Genomic DNA, 14,050 nt, shown 5'->3' on the forward strand with positions numbered 1-14,050 from the left:
TTATTTTTTTTCAAAACAGGCGAGCTGCAAGAGGCGTGGCTTGGGTTAGTTTGCATGTGAAGGAGAAGTAAAGATGTATTTTATGTTAAGTTGTTCAGTTTATCTTCAGCTTCTAAGGTCAGCTGTGTCTGGGGGGGTGTAACTTTCAGTACTTGTTTTGAGCTTTGAAACTCATGGAGTTTGAAGTCTCTGGACTTGGGGTTTCTCCCTTTCTTTGGGCATCTTTAACATCCACTCCAGTTAATGGGCTGTGAACAGAAAATTTTCCCTTAATAATCCCACCTCTAGTCCCAACTCACTAAAGCCAAGGCATGAAATCCAGGTGCCCCAAGAGCCGCCAGACACCCCCGGTCCCCCCATGGTGCCCGTGTCCCTGGCTGCATGCCCCACTCATGTCCAACCTGGCAGGACTGTGGGGCCCAGGTCTGTGACCAGGCTGTGTTTTTGTCCCAAGAGAGGCCCAGCAGCAGAGGGTAACATAGAGCAGCTCCCAGGCTGCCCTAAACTGCCCCAGTGACTAGCAAGCCCTGAGCACCGTGGGGCTGGTGAGCAGAAAGGAAACTTGACTTTCCCTCTCTCCAGCTCACTGCCTGTTTCCTGGCTTTCCTATCATGCCTGTGGCAGTGGAATGTCTGAAAATTTGAGGAAAACAGGGTTAATTTTGAGTATTGTGAACACACTGGATGGATTTTGTGTTTAATGAAAACTGATAGGAAAAAGAAAAAAAGCAGAGAATGCTTCTGCCTCCCCTCTCCCCTTTTCTCCTTGAGCAGCTTCTGCACGGGCACCTTTGCTGCCCTTCAGGGAGCTGCTCTGGGGGCCTGGTCACTGTAGAGCTGCTTTCTTCTCTGCAGAATAACCAGGGAAGAATTCCTTCCTCCCCCAGTGCCCCTCGTGCCGGCCCCGTGTGCCGTGCCAGGCTCTTGCTTCCCAGGGAGTTTCACTTTAAACACTAAACCGCGGAAGATTTGGCAGCTGCTGCTTGAGTGTGTTTGCCTGCCTGACGTGCACAGCCATTGCTTTACTTCTGGAAGTGTCTATAAATTTTTAGACAAACACATCCAGAGAAGATCTTTATAAATCAGGGGTGGTACTAGGGATAATGGGATAATGTAAATCTTTGTCTTGTGGAGCAAAAAGATCCCTTCTAGAAAAAAACAATAGTGCGTTAGTTGGGGAGAAGCCTGAATTGATCAGTCATTTCCTTTGTTGTTTTGTTTTTTTTCAGGCTTGTGTTTTTACTGTGATGAAAATACAGGTTCCCATAGTGTCATAGCACAAGCATTGTACTTAAAACTGTAATTTAGTTTAGGTTTTAAGAGGAGTTCAACAGTAATCTGAGGAGTTTTACTCTGATGTTTTACGGCAGAGCCGAAGTTTTAATCATACATTTACTGTCCTCTGTACAAAAAGGATGTGGGTAGGTGCACAGTCCTTGAAATCATGAGGTAACTTTGACTCTCATATGTTATATTTAAAGCTGAAGAAATAACCTGGTCCTCTGCTCTAGAGATCCACACTTGGGTGGGTTTGGCCTGGAGGCACACCAGCTTTTGCAAACAAGGAGGAAGTTAAGCTATTTTTATAGGTCAGATACACGTAAACTTGCCCTAGCCATAAATCAGGCAGAACTGTGGAGGATTTGCATGTTTTGAAGGAAATGGAGAGAAAGCAGGGAGATAGCAACAGAAAACCACTCCTTTTGTCTCCATTTGGAACAGGGCAGCTCTTGACTTTTGACAGGGATGTTACTGTGGTTGGGATCAGTTGAGGTGGATGCATGAAGAACCTGCAAGGCTCAGCTCTCCAAGGTGGAAGGGTGAATTCATCCCATTGAATGAGCACAATGGTTTGGATAATGGTTGATGAGAAAAGTGCTGCTTCTGACAGAAATGACAGCTGGAACTGAATGTTGCAGTAAATTCTTCGAGCTGGGGTATCAACCTTTCGTTCTTGTGTTTACTCTGCTGGATTGTTTTGGTTTTGTTTTCTAGAACAACCATTTGCAACCTCTACACGATGCCACGGATTGGGGAGCCTGTCTGGCTTACTATGATGTCAGGGACACCAGAGAAAAACCAGCTTTGCCATCGCTTCATGAAGGAATTCACTTTCTTGATGGAAAATGCATCTAAAAACCAGTATGGTGGATTTTAGTTTTTAAATTGCATACATGTTTATGCATTTGCATTGCAAGCCAGGTTTTGAGTCTGTTGTTAAAATCTGGGTAATCAAAGAATCAAAAGACCATGCATAAATATCTCCTTTCCAAAACAAAGAAGAAATAAGAAAACAACTCATTAAATACCTGCTTCCCCTTTCTGTATCTTGGTAGAGGCTGAACATTGGAAACATGTCCATAGGGAGCATGTGATGGGTGTGTATGTCTGGAAGGGGGTGAACGTACCTTATGAAATGCATTAATCTGCCTTTCCAAATCAGTTATCATATGATGAGCAGGGTTAGACAGTCAGTCAGAGCTGTGTCTGTAATACTGTCTGACCACAAATTGCTCTTCAACCTGACTTCTGTAATATGCCACTAAGGAAGTTGTGTGCTTGATTAGGGCTCACCTTTCTGCCCTCAGGACAAAGCCCTGAGTGGTTGTTAAAAATTCAGAGAGAGAGTGTTCTTGATGAACTCTGGAGAGTCTGATAAATTTACTCTTTTGTCAACACTTCATCCTGCTTCCCCAGGGCACAAAGAGGGGAAGTTTTTAAGGCATTTGGCTCCATTGAAGCCCTAAAATAAGCAAGAACATGAAGTTTGAGTGGGAAAGACACTGCAAGAGCAGCTGTTCACTCTGGGGAAGCTGCTCTGCAGGGTGGGGAAGGGGCTGCTGCTCCCCAGCTGCCAGCTTTGCCACCAGCTTTGTCATCTTTTCTCTCCCCCGGGCGGGAGGGTGACAATTAGCAGTCAGTGTGGTCCTCCCTCTCCTGCCTCACTGCAGCAGGAGGTTGTGAAGGGTTTAGATGTGTTTTCTTTCTTCAGTGGAAGTGTATTCCTCGGATTAGCCCCTTTGATCCCTGCAATTCTGAGCCCTGTACATCTTGATTATGTGTAAATGTTCATTTGTTTGGCTTTGTTCGCTGCCTTTATTTTGAAACACAGCAAGATTTATACTGATGGGAGCAAGAGCAAAAACAAGTCCCACATCCTTTTCAAGCCGATTTGACATCTCTTTTCCTCCCATAGCTGTCTCCAGGCAGCAAATGGGGCTACATTTCAACTGTAGGGCTCGCCAGGCTGGTGAACTGTTCACAAGCCACGACTTGGAGGCTCGGTGGCGTTTGCCTGTGTCCCTGCGGGGGCCACCAGCACCATCTGCTGGGAGGCAGGGCCCTGGGCTGTGCTTCTGCACCCTCCTTCTGCCCGGGAAGGGGACTGGGAAGCAAGGTCTTCCCTCCACGGAGCAGAAACCGTGCTCTGTCATTACAATAAATCAGATAGCTGACACCTTTCAGAAGGGTTTTTCACGTAACTTGCTTAGCTAGTGAAAACGGCTTTGCCAGAGTATGGGCACAGCCTTTCTGGCTGAGCTACTGAATCATAGAATCATTAAGGTTGGAAGGGACCTTAAAGATCATCAATTTCCAACCCCCCTGCCATGAGCAGGGAACCACTAGATCAGGTTGCACAAAACCTCGTCCAACCCGGCCTTAAAAACCTCCAGGGATGGGGCATCAACAACCTCCCTGGAAACTTTGAGGGGTTTTATCTTTGAAAAGGAGGAGTCATTTGTTGCTTAAATGGCATGACAGTTGTGTGAAAGAACATGGCACCCAGCTGTTTCTCTGGTCTGGCAGCAGTAGCCCTCCTTCTCATGAATAGTCACAGATCTTAAAGGCTTGGGGTGTCCCTCTTGGAGTGCAGAGGCCACACAGCATCGCTGTTTTCTTGCAGCCAACAAAGTAGGTTGGTTTGAGATGTTTTACAACATGCAGCTTGCAAAATAGGAAGCCTAATAACTATTGCCAAACAGAGGAACTGAGATGCCACAGGTTTAAAATATTTCATTTTATGTTAAATGTGTGCCCTAAGAAAGAGCTCTGCAGGGGTGAGAGGGCAGGTACAGCCCCCTCTTCTCTCCTTGAAGAACTGAGACTGAAGGGTTGATCTCTGGCCAACTTTGTCAGGTTGTCTCTGCAATCCTTGATCCATACAGGCTGTAGAACAGTGTCAGTTTAACATTCTGAGTGTGTACCTGGAGAAAAAAAGATGTTGAATCTTTTGCTTCCAGGTTTTTACCAGCTTTGCTGACTGCAGTCCTGACTAACCACTTGGCCTGGGTTCCCACCGTCATGCCGAACGGGCAGCCACCTATAAGAATCTTCCTGGAAAAGCATTCTTCCCAGAGCGTGGACATGCTGGCCAAAACTCACCCCTACAACCCCCTCTGGGCACAGCTTGGTATGTGGCAAACATCTCTGACCCATCCAACAGCTCTACCTCAAAGGGTGTGCCTGCAGTGGGGTGTATGCATGCCTGTTACTTCCCCCACAAGTTAATATATTTAGACAAAAGTGTGTATTGCAAGCTTAGAGGTGATCACTGTTTTTTTATAATATGTGCTGTAATTTCTTCAGGCAATATCAGTTGTAAAATGGCAGCCAAAAAGTAAAGCCCTCTTCAGTCATCTGTGCCAGGTCTCCTGAGGTCACCTGCCATGGTGATGATGGAGAATTCCGGTCCTCCCTCTACAAGGAAAATGATTTTTTTTTTCTTTTCTGGGATGCTGCTGCTCTCAGTAACCTGCTTCTGGGAAGAGCAAATCATGGAAATCCACCTTTTGATAAGAAATGAACATACTCTTGATACAGCAGGCAAAGGAGTGACACAGCCCAGGCACGGGCACTTCCCAGGTGGCTCTGGAGTACAGCCAGAACAACCTATCCAACCCATATTCGGATGCCTCCTCAGGGGGAGGCAAGAGAAGCAGGTTGCCTTCAGCTGTGCACCCACCACTGTCCCTTTTTGCCCTCGTCCTTGCCATTGGTCTGTTTCTCCTTGCAGCTTTCTCTTGGTGGGTGAGAGTTCAGCCCAGTTCCCAGACTGTCCAGAGTAATTCAGAGCAGATGCCTCCTCTGTCCCATGACTATATAAGGAACCCAGGAGACAAGCCTCCAAAGCTGGGGACTGAAGTTAGGTGGTGTGAATGCTCCCTAATATGTGAGATCAGATGTCCCCCTGACCAGCGTGTCACCTTACAGCAATACCAGCAGCATCTCTGGGATTCTTCCTCACTCTTCTGCTGTGGTATTTTTCTGTTGTAGACCTGGCCTTTGAAACCTGGCCACAACTGTCTGTTAGAATAATTATTTATTTTAAAGATGCAAAATAATGGTCTGTTCTCTCTCCTGCTCTAGGTGACCTGTATGGGGCTATAGGATCACCAGTGAGATTAGCAAAAACAGTTGTGGTTGGCAAAAGGCACGACCTGGTGCAGAGGTTGCTTTATTTCCTTACTTACTTCATCAGATGCTCTGAGCTCCAAGAGACACATCTTCTAGAAAACGGGGAGGATGAAGCCATCGTCATGCCTGGAACTGTTATAACTACCACGCTGGAGAAAGGAGAAGTAGAAGCATCTGAGTATGTGCTTGTTACAATGCACAAGAACAGGGGCAACTTGCTCCCAACCGAGTCTGAGGAAATGAGAACCTCCAGCTGCAGCTGTAGATACTGCAAATGCCCCGTTTCCCTTGCACAAAACATAGAGGGTGCTTCACAGCAAGAGAGAGAAGATGCTCAGAACACTCCTAAGGTGGAGCTGGAATCTTCCTCAGATGAGAACAGAACTATTGTTCCTGATGACTGCCAGGAAGATCCTGCTGATGTTAACCAACCCAGACCCTGCCTGGACACAAAACTGGAGACCGTGGTGTGCACAGGGTCAGCATCGCCAGAAAAATGTGTAGCGGCAGAACCTGGTTTGGAGCCCACAGCAAACATGTGGGGCAGTGAGGAGTCACTGGAGCCAGGCACCCAGGCAGTCAGTGTCACCAGGTCACCTGGGATTGCTGTGGAGAAGAAGCCACCAGATAAGCTCTTCTGTGACACCTTTCCTTGCAGTGCTGCTGAAGCTCAGACAAAGGTGACTTTCCTCATCGGAGACTCCATGTCACCTGACTCAGACATCGAGCTCAGAAGTCAGGCAGTAGTGGAACAAATTGCCAGGCACCACAGCCCGCCAGCAGTGGAGGAAGGAGTGTCTGCTGATCAGATCTGTGAAGCTAAACAAACTGTTGAGGACCAAAATAGAGACTCTGGGACAGCTGAACCCTTTCCTCAAGTTGCTAGTGAGCATCCGAGCTGGAATCCAAACCCGTACAGGGCTGAGAGCATGAGTCTGTTTGATGAGTATTTTACTGATGAGAGTTCGATCGAAACCCGGACTATTGATGATATTCCAGGGCAAGCAGCTACAGACCTCCTTGCTCACAACAGTAGTTTAGAGTTTTCTAAAAAGCTGTGTCCAAAGGCTAGCAAACCGCCTAGCGAGTTCTGTAAATTTATGGACTCTGTTCGACAAGAGACCTACAAAAACTGCTTTAATGAGCAGGACCAAAGAGAGAAAATCTCTATCCGTGTCCCCCATGGGGACAGAGAAAACGTAGAGAAAAAGGTCGCCCCGGGAATTGATTGGGACATTCCAAGAAATGAGAGTTCAGACAGTGCCCTGGGTGACAGTGAAAGTGAGGATACAGGTCATGAGCTAAGCAGACCAAGCGGAAACTATTATGGGGGAGAGCAAGAGGACTGGGCAGAAGAATATGAGATTCCTTTCCCTGGGTAAGTACTATTCAGCAGTAATAGAGCCTAAAAAAGACACAGCCTCTTCTCATGTCACATGTTTGGAGGAATGCAGCCTAACTTGGCATCAGTGGTTGGAAAAGTGTCTCTTGAGCTTGCTGGTTGTAAAAGAATATAGAGAGATCAGTGGTCTGGAAAAAAATATTAATTGTGAATTGAGATCTTGGCTCGTGTCCTTTTCTTCCACAATGGTCTGACTGCAAAAGCTGACCTTAAACTCTTTTTAAAAAAAAGTGCTTGAATGGAAGTTAGAAGATGATGACAAATGGGAGAATGCAACCTCTATATAAGCTGAACGTGCTGTTTTCTGTTGTACATCTCTTTGATATGCCTCTCTTGCAGGTCAAAATTAGTGGAAGTGAACTCTGTCCAGCCCAGCATTGCCAATTTTGGAAGATCCTTACTAGGTGGCTACTGTTCATCTTACGTCCCTGACTTTGTTTTGCAAGGAATAGGAAGTGATGAAAAGCTGAGGCACTGTTTGGTGTCAGATTTGTCTCATGCTGTGCAGGTAATTGAGCTATATTTGGTAAATGTATTTGTCACAGTAGGGAATGGCAAATGTTTTTGAATGTACAAACATGCTGGAAGTGGAAATATTTACTGTCAAAATTCTCTTCAGGTTACTCCAGTCCCAGGTCACCAATTTTTTCTCCTCTCTCAATTAATGTGTCTCAAAAACGTGGTTATTTGGCTGCAAATCTGGAGCACAAAAACTTAAAGACTCTGGCTGAAGCCAGCTGAGAGGCTTGTGCGCTGGAGAGGATGGGTCTCCATGCTAAGCTGAAGAGAAATAATCTCCCGTGGACGTGGCAGCTGCTGATGGTTGCATGATACTAGACAAGACCAAACCATGAGGTTGCCGTTCATCTCTTCCCAGGCACCGGGTCTTGCTGCAGTGGTTGTGCAGAAGCTCCCTTTGCTCCCTCCTCTTTCTGTGTCTAACCAAGGTGCTGCTGCTTGAGGGGCAGAAGGTGTTCTCTGCAGTGAGGCCAGCAGGAACGCTCCGTGGTTTGGGGCCATTATTCCTTGTTTAGGATGCTGATCAAAGTGGCTGCCTCCAGTGAAAAAGGAAAAACCAACAGAAACGTAATTGTTCTAAGGGGCTTCATCCTTTCTCCTGTGTGCTGGGAATCATCTCCACAGAAGCTTTTCCCTGTGGCATGCCTGGGAAGTGTGGTGTTTCCTCCCCTTTCATTGTCACCAGCAGAGGGCTGGAACCAGGCTGCCACCTGCTGCTGTGTCCCCAGGGGAATGGGGACAGACCCGTGCCCAGGCTGGCAGCAGGAGAGTCTGCTGCCCTGAGCATCCACGGGGAGCCTCCAAAATGTCCCCTTCTTCCCCACCACGAGTTAATGATGTTCATCACACCTTACAGAGATGGCACAGCGACCCTTCCTGCGGCCGTTCCTGTGTCATTGTCCCCAGCCCTGCAGGGGGAGTTTTGCTCCCCCCGTGGTTGTTTTAGGAGCTGGTTTAAGCCCTCGTGTTTTAGGCCAAATGTTAAAGCCGTCTGTGAAGTGTCATTAACTTCAGGCAACAGAGGCAGCAGCGTGAGGGGATAGGAAAGATTTTATATGCTTCTCTTCAAGTGAAAGAGTAACTGCACCCTGTGTGAAGTCCCTGAGGGACTTTATGGAAACAGGTGGTTCCTTTGATCTCCAGCCCCCCCCCAAAATGTATTGGGGAAGGACAGTGGGGTTCCAGATACTCCCTTTCTAAAACCTCCCTGGCTTCAGAGAGGTGAAATGCTACTTGGAAGGAAGGAGTGGAGGAGCTGGGCGCAGCCTTGGTTTCTGACTCCCTCTGCTGGTCCTCCCACCAAAGGGAAACCAGTGACAACTGGGAACGAAACAATCCTCTTGAATGCAGCCATGTTGAACAGCACGTTGAGTTTTCCGTACTTTCAGTTTTAGGTGTTTAAAATATATATACATCAGAACTTTTTATATCAAGTAGCACAAGATTTAAGTGCCAGTGACACACTTTCCAGCCTGGAAGAAAATATGAAATAGCACCTGTCCTGCTGAGTCTGCCTTGCTGACCACAGAGCTCTGTCCTTAGTAGATGGAAGGCAGTTCTGAGCACCTCTGACTGTGTTTCACACAGAGCAGTGTCTGAGATGCTATCCCTGCTATCCAGGATAGCCATGTTTTGTGCAAAGACCCTTGTCACTGGTCATTCTCAGGGTTCCCTACTCTCTTTTTGTTTCCAGCATCCTGTTCTGGATGAACCAATTGCAGAAGCTGTCTGCATTATTGCAGACACGGACAAGTGGACGGTGCAAGTGGCCAGTAGCCAGAGAAGAATGATTGATAATAAGCTGGGAAAAGAAGTGTTAGTCTCGAGCCTCGTCTCCAACCTGCTTCATTCCACTCTTCAGCTTTACAAGCATAATTTATCTCCAAACTTTGTAAGTATGAATGACAACAGAGAGGGTGATGTTTTGTAAAGCATCCTTGCACTTTGTGGGCTAGTGAGGCTGCGAGGTTCTGCCTTTATCTGCAGCCACGACTGCAGTAGCCACTGCATCCCCAGTCCGAGCTGTCCATTCAAATGCTGCTCTGTGATCAGGACAGCTGTCTCATTAATTCTGATTTAATGTGCAGTCAAAGCTTCAGCTCAAAAGTGAGAGTCTTGCCAGTGAATATCTTAATTATTCACCTAGACGTGGCCACAGAAAAGGCAACAGATGTGTGGGGTCTGTGCTGTTCTGCTCTGAGGTTTGGGTGTGGTGCTGTCTTGTCCCTGACACAACTCCTTTGCTTTGCAGTGTGTCATGCACCTGGAGGACCGGCTGCAGGAGCTCTATTTCAAAAGCAAGATGCTGTCCGAGTATCTCAAGGGCCAGATGAGAGTTCATGTCAAGGAGCTGGGCGTGGTGCTGGGGTATGATCACAACCTCCTCTGAGTGGTGCTGCCTGGGGCTTCCAGCAGCCAGATCCTCCACCTGGGCTTGTTCTAAACACAAAGAAATTAATTCCTAAGTGGGACTGGATCCATAGTGTGGCATAAATCACCATGGCCGTGGGCTTCTCCTTAGCTTGATCCCCAGGATCCCCCAGCCTTCCTCTCTTCCCTCCGGGCAGGAAGATGAGGTCAGCAGTCCAGAGCTTGTCAGACTCCTTCCTTAGTTGGTCAGTCAGCACTGAACAATGTGGGGGCACCTGATTCCTCCAGGTTGGCTTTCCCTACATGGCAGAAAACACCCTCTGTGTCATGTAAGGCACATTATACCTCTCTGTGGGTGTGGGGCACAGGCAGAGAAGCTATTTAGGGGGTGTTTATAGGAAGGCTGTGAGTCTGGTGTCATGCAGAGGAGTGCAGGGTGAGCAGCAGGCACAGGGAGCACGTGTGGAGCTGGGGGAGCAGCTGCAGCATGGTGCCAGGGCTCCTCAGGGAGCTGCAGAAGTAGTTCAGCCCAGTCCTCTGCTCCCAGCTTTGTCCCCCAACCACTGCTCTCTTTACTTGGAGGGCAGGAAGGAATCTGCTGATTCCCCTCCCTCCACCTGCAGTCTCACTGGTTTGTTGCCCCTGAAGAAACCCCGCAGAGGCAGGTAGGAGCTGAGGCAGGAGCAGCACGTGTGGAAGGGCTGCTGGAAACCATCTGGTGGCTGCAGCGTGTCACCCAGCTGGCAGCACTGGGAGGGACGCTCAGCTGGCTTCAGTTTTACTGGCAGAAGAGGCAGCCCTGGGAGCTGTGCTGGGCCTGGAGCCGGCAGCGCGGTCACCAGCAGCCACCTTCGGCCCCACCGCCTTTTGGGGTAGGTTAAATGTGACTCTTCTGCTTCCTTTTAGGATCGAATCCAGCGACCTCCCCTTGCTGGCAGCTGTAGCAAGCACTCACTCTCCCTACGTTGCGCAGATCCTGCTTTAAAATGCCAGAGGCCACAGACGTTGAGGTTTTTTTCCCCTCTGGAAACAAAGTGGAAGACAACTTGTTCTGGCTCTGTTCTCTTTGAAGCAATTAAAACAAACTGCTCGTGGAGCTGCAGCACCTCCATATATGACTGCACGTTATGCAAACAGTTGGAGACTTTTCCTCTCCCACTCGGCTGTTTATAAAAGAGGATAAAGAAAGGAAAAAAGAAGAAAAAAAAAAAACTAGTAAGCCTGAGAAAAGTGAAGATTTTAAGAAAAGCTGAAGATCTGTGATTTTTATCAGCTTCTGCCACAGTGGCCACCTGTGAGTTACACTGGGGAGTGCGGGGAGGAACTGCTTGGAGAAGGAGGTGATGCTGTTGCCAATGACAAGCTGGAGAGGGAAGGAGCAGCTGGCTGCAGGCGGCGGCCTCGGATCAGGACCTCGCCAAGGTCTGGGATTCTCAAGCTGCGATGATTTGTAAACAACTTCTACTTTTTCATGTCATGGTCAAATTCTGCATACTTCCCAGAGGAAGAACAAGGGTTTGGGGGGTTTGGTTTGTTTTGTAAAAAGCTTATTAATGATACTCTGCTCCAGAATTTATTTATGATCTTTCTCCCGGGCCGCGGGAAGGGCGGGGGGGCGCAGCAGGGCACGGGGAGGAGAGAGGAAGAGGCCAACAGACAAACTAGTGATGGAGATTCTCCTTTCTTGGGCAGATGCTGTAACCAGTATTAAATGTTTATAATGTTTAAATGTTGCTTTCTACTAAGTGATGCTCTTCTTTCACAGTGTAATCAAAACCTTAAAAGAACATTGGCTGAAATTTCCCCAGGATGACAGGACTATTACCTCTCACTTTTCTATGGTCTGTAATGTTCTTGCAACATCATATTCTTTATACAGCAGTCAGTCAGTCAGCTATTGAGGTAATGAACTAGAAATAATTGTACCAAAGCATTGGGGAAAAAAATGAATAGACTATTACCCTTAATTGCTCAGGTAACTAATTGATACATTTTTTAAAAGCATTCTACAAAAAATGAACATTGATGACACCATAGTAGAGTAATACCAGAATTATTTTTTGACAAGTACATGTGATGTAAGTGACTCTGATCCCTTTTCTACTCACTTGTGTGATTACCAGCAGGAAATGTTGTTTATTTTATTCTCAGCATTTCTCCTCTACTCAGCCATCACTGCTTTGTCTTTGTATATACAATAATTGTAGGAACAGCTGATGGACCCAATCTGGTGTAAGTCATGTAAATACACAGTGGTAGGTGGATGATGTTTTCAAAGGCTCTACTACCTCAGTTTAACTGGACACTTCATCAGAGGCTTTTCTTTGCATATTTGTCCTAGCAGCCAATTAATGTTGATTTTTAGGTTCTGTTTTCATTGATTACATGCAGTATATTGAGATTCATGGGTTATCCACAGAAGCAGGAGATACATGTTCACTTGGTTGCTGAGCTCCACAAACAGTTCTATAAATATGTTGTTCTGTAATAATCTTTTCAATAGCGTAGCACGCCTGCTATTGTTGTTTGCAGAGTTATTTTAAATACCAATCTATTTTAACCATTTGATAAAAACAATAGGAGAGATCCCTGCCCCACTGTTGTCAGTGACAAAACTCTCCTCCCTTCCTCTACCAGGGCCAGGGTTTCACCCAGAATGTTTTTTCAGTGATATTTAAAATGAGTAACTTAAGACTCAGTTCCAGGGAAGATCTCCACAGCAACCCCACAGCCCTTTCCTCACAGGACTGAGTCTACATTAGTAAGTAAACCAAACAGTAATATTGGCAGTGTCGTTTGAAACTCTTTTGTATATAAAATCTAACGCTGACTGCTGCGGGGAAGAAACTTGTTTAATATGTGATCTAAGGATGTTTCTCCCCTGTTCTCCAAATGTCCTTTCTTCACCACACAATTATATTACATCTGGCTTTTGGAACGAGCACAAAATGTAGGGGCCCAGTTGTGTAAACATAGTTTTAATGAAATAGAGGATTGAGCTCAGAATATGTTTAACTCTTTACTATGATTGGTTGTGTAGCCAATAGTTACAATTCTGAACATGATATGTGGATGTGCAGTTGTGACCTGGTGATGCTCGTGCTGGCTGAGGAGCCCCAAGGACATGCTCCTGCCCTGGGTTTACCCCCAGGATGGGCCTGAATAGCCAGGGAGCACACACTGTGCTCCTGGCACCTCCCTGGGCTGTGCTAATCGTGCATCCTCACAAGAAACACTGTGTCCTCCTCCATGTAGCCACTATCAGGTGAATCGTGGGTATTGCTCGGAGATGGATTTGACCTGAGAGAGCCCCTTGCACAGCCTGGAGTGTTTGTTAACTTGAGAAGAAGGTGATTGGCTGGTGGCATCCTTCCCTGCTGCTCTGCTGAGCACAGCCCGTGAGCCCCTCTGGAAGCAGGTTCAGTCAGTCCCAGGTGAAGCAGCCCCAGATGCAGCTCCCTGCTGGGCCGCCCGTCCCCGCAGCGCCCCGGGGCAGCGGTGGCTCCCAGGGCGGTGACACCCTCTGAGCAGTATTGTGGTCAAAACACAACCAGAACCCTCCTGAGATGGGAAGTTATTCTGTCAGTTGACCTGTCGGGTACCTGGACAATGTGGTACGTATGTCTGCTTGTTAAATAAAAGGGATCTTTTGCAGGAGAACAGCATCGACTTTTTAACAGAAAATCGCAATTTGTTTTACATGAATAGAAAAACTAACGTTTGGTTCCTTCTTTCCACTCTTCCCAAACTCCAGTAACATGTCTTAATTTTCTGGCTGAAAACTAAGTGTACTAGGCACATGAATTAGCAAATTTGGTTTTCTTGCAATTGGCAAACTCTGGGCTGCTAAGAACAAAAAATATTTAAAACCAGGATTTTACACCTTGCGTATGTTTTCCCTATTAGTTGTTCTAGATGTTTTATGACAATTTTTTTGCTTTCTCTAAATTATTTAGATGGTGGTACTTGTAAAATGCTGGGTAAAATGTACATACTTGTTATCTCTTCTGTTTTTGTATATATTTCCCAAGATGTGCACTTGTATTATAATAACCATTCCCAATTTTAGGGGAAATTTGTGCAATAAATACAGTATGTCAATTTACTTCTGGTACATTTTGTGTTAATTTTTTATGCTTGCAGTAGGAGAGTGTGGGTGAGTGTATCAGCCACAAGCACCTCAAGCTTGACATCTGTCTCCTGTCAAACATCCCTCTTGGGGCAAGCTTCCAAGGACTCACAGTGCTGCAGCCGTTTCCTTGGAAGTCTCTTAAGGAATTCATAATTGCAAATAAGAATTTGTGTTTGGACAGCAGCTGTGAATGTGAGTGGCCCCCAAGAAGTT

At 46.7% G+C, this 14,050-nt stretch overlaps 1 protein-coding gene across 3 annotated transcripts in view; it reads left to right on the plus strand.

Annotated features, from left to right (window-relative positions):
• FNIP1 (folliculin interacting protein 1) overlaps positions 1–13,810 on the plus strand; it is a 67,058-nt gene extending 53,248 nt beyond the window's left edge. For all 3 annotated transcript variants that reach the window (XM_051631209.1, XM_051631211.1, XM_051631210.1), the window contains 7 exons: positions 1,995–2,141; positions 4,241–4,410; positions 5,367–6,792; positions 7,156–7,324; positions 9,029–9,226; positions 9,587–9,702; positions 10,612–13,810. In XM_051631209.1, coding sequence (XP_051487169.1) covers positions 1,995–2,141; positions 4,241–4,410; positions 5,367–6,792; positions 7,156–7,324; positions 9,029–9,226; positions 9,587–9,702; positions 10,612–10,690 — 2,305 coding nt within the window. In that variant the 3' untranslated portion in view covers positions 10,691–13,810. The remainder of the gene's footprint in view (positions 1–1,994; positions 2,142–4,240; positions 4,411–5,366; positions 6,793–7,155; positions 7,325–9,028; positions 9,227–9,586; positions 9,703–10,611) is intronic.
• Positions 13,811–14,050: the final 240 nt, after the last annotated feature.

The sequence above is a fragment of the Apus apus genome, chromosome 13 (genome assembly GCF_020740795.1).
Source record: "Apus apus isolate bApuApu2 chromosome 13, bApuApu2.pri.cur, whole genome shotgun sequence".
NCBI classification, from domain to species: domain Eukaryota; kingdom Metazoa; phylum Chordata; class Aves; order Apodiformes; family Apodidae; genus Apus; species Apus apus.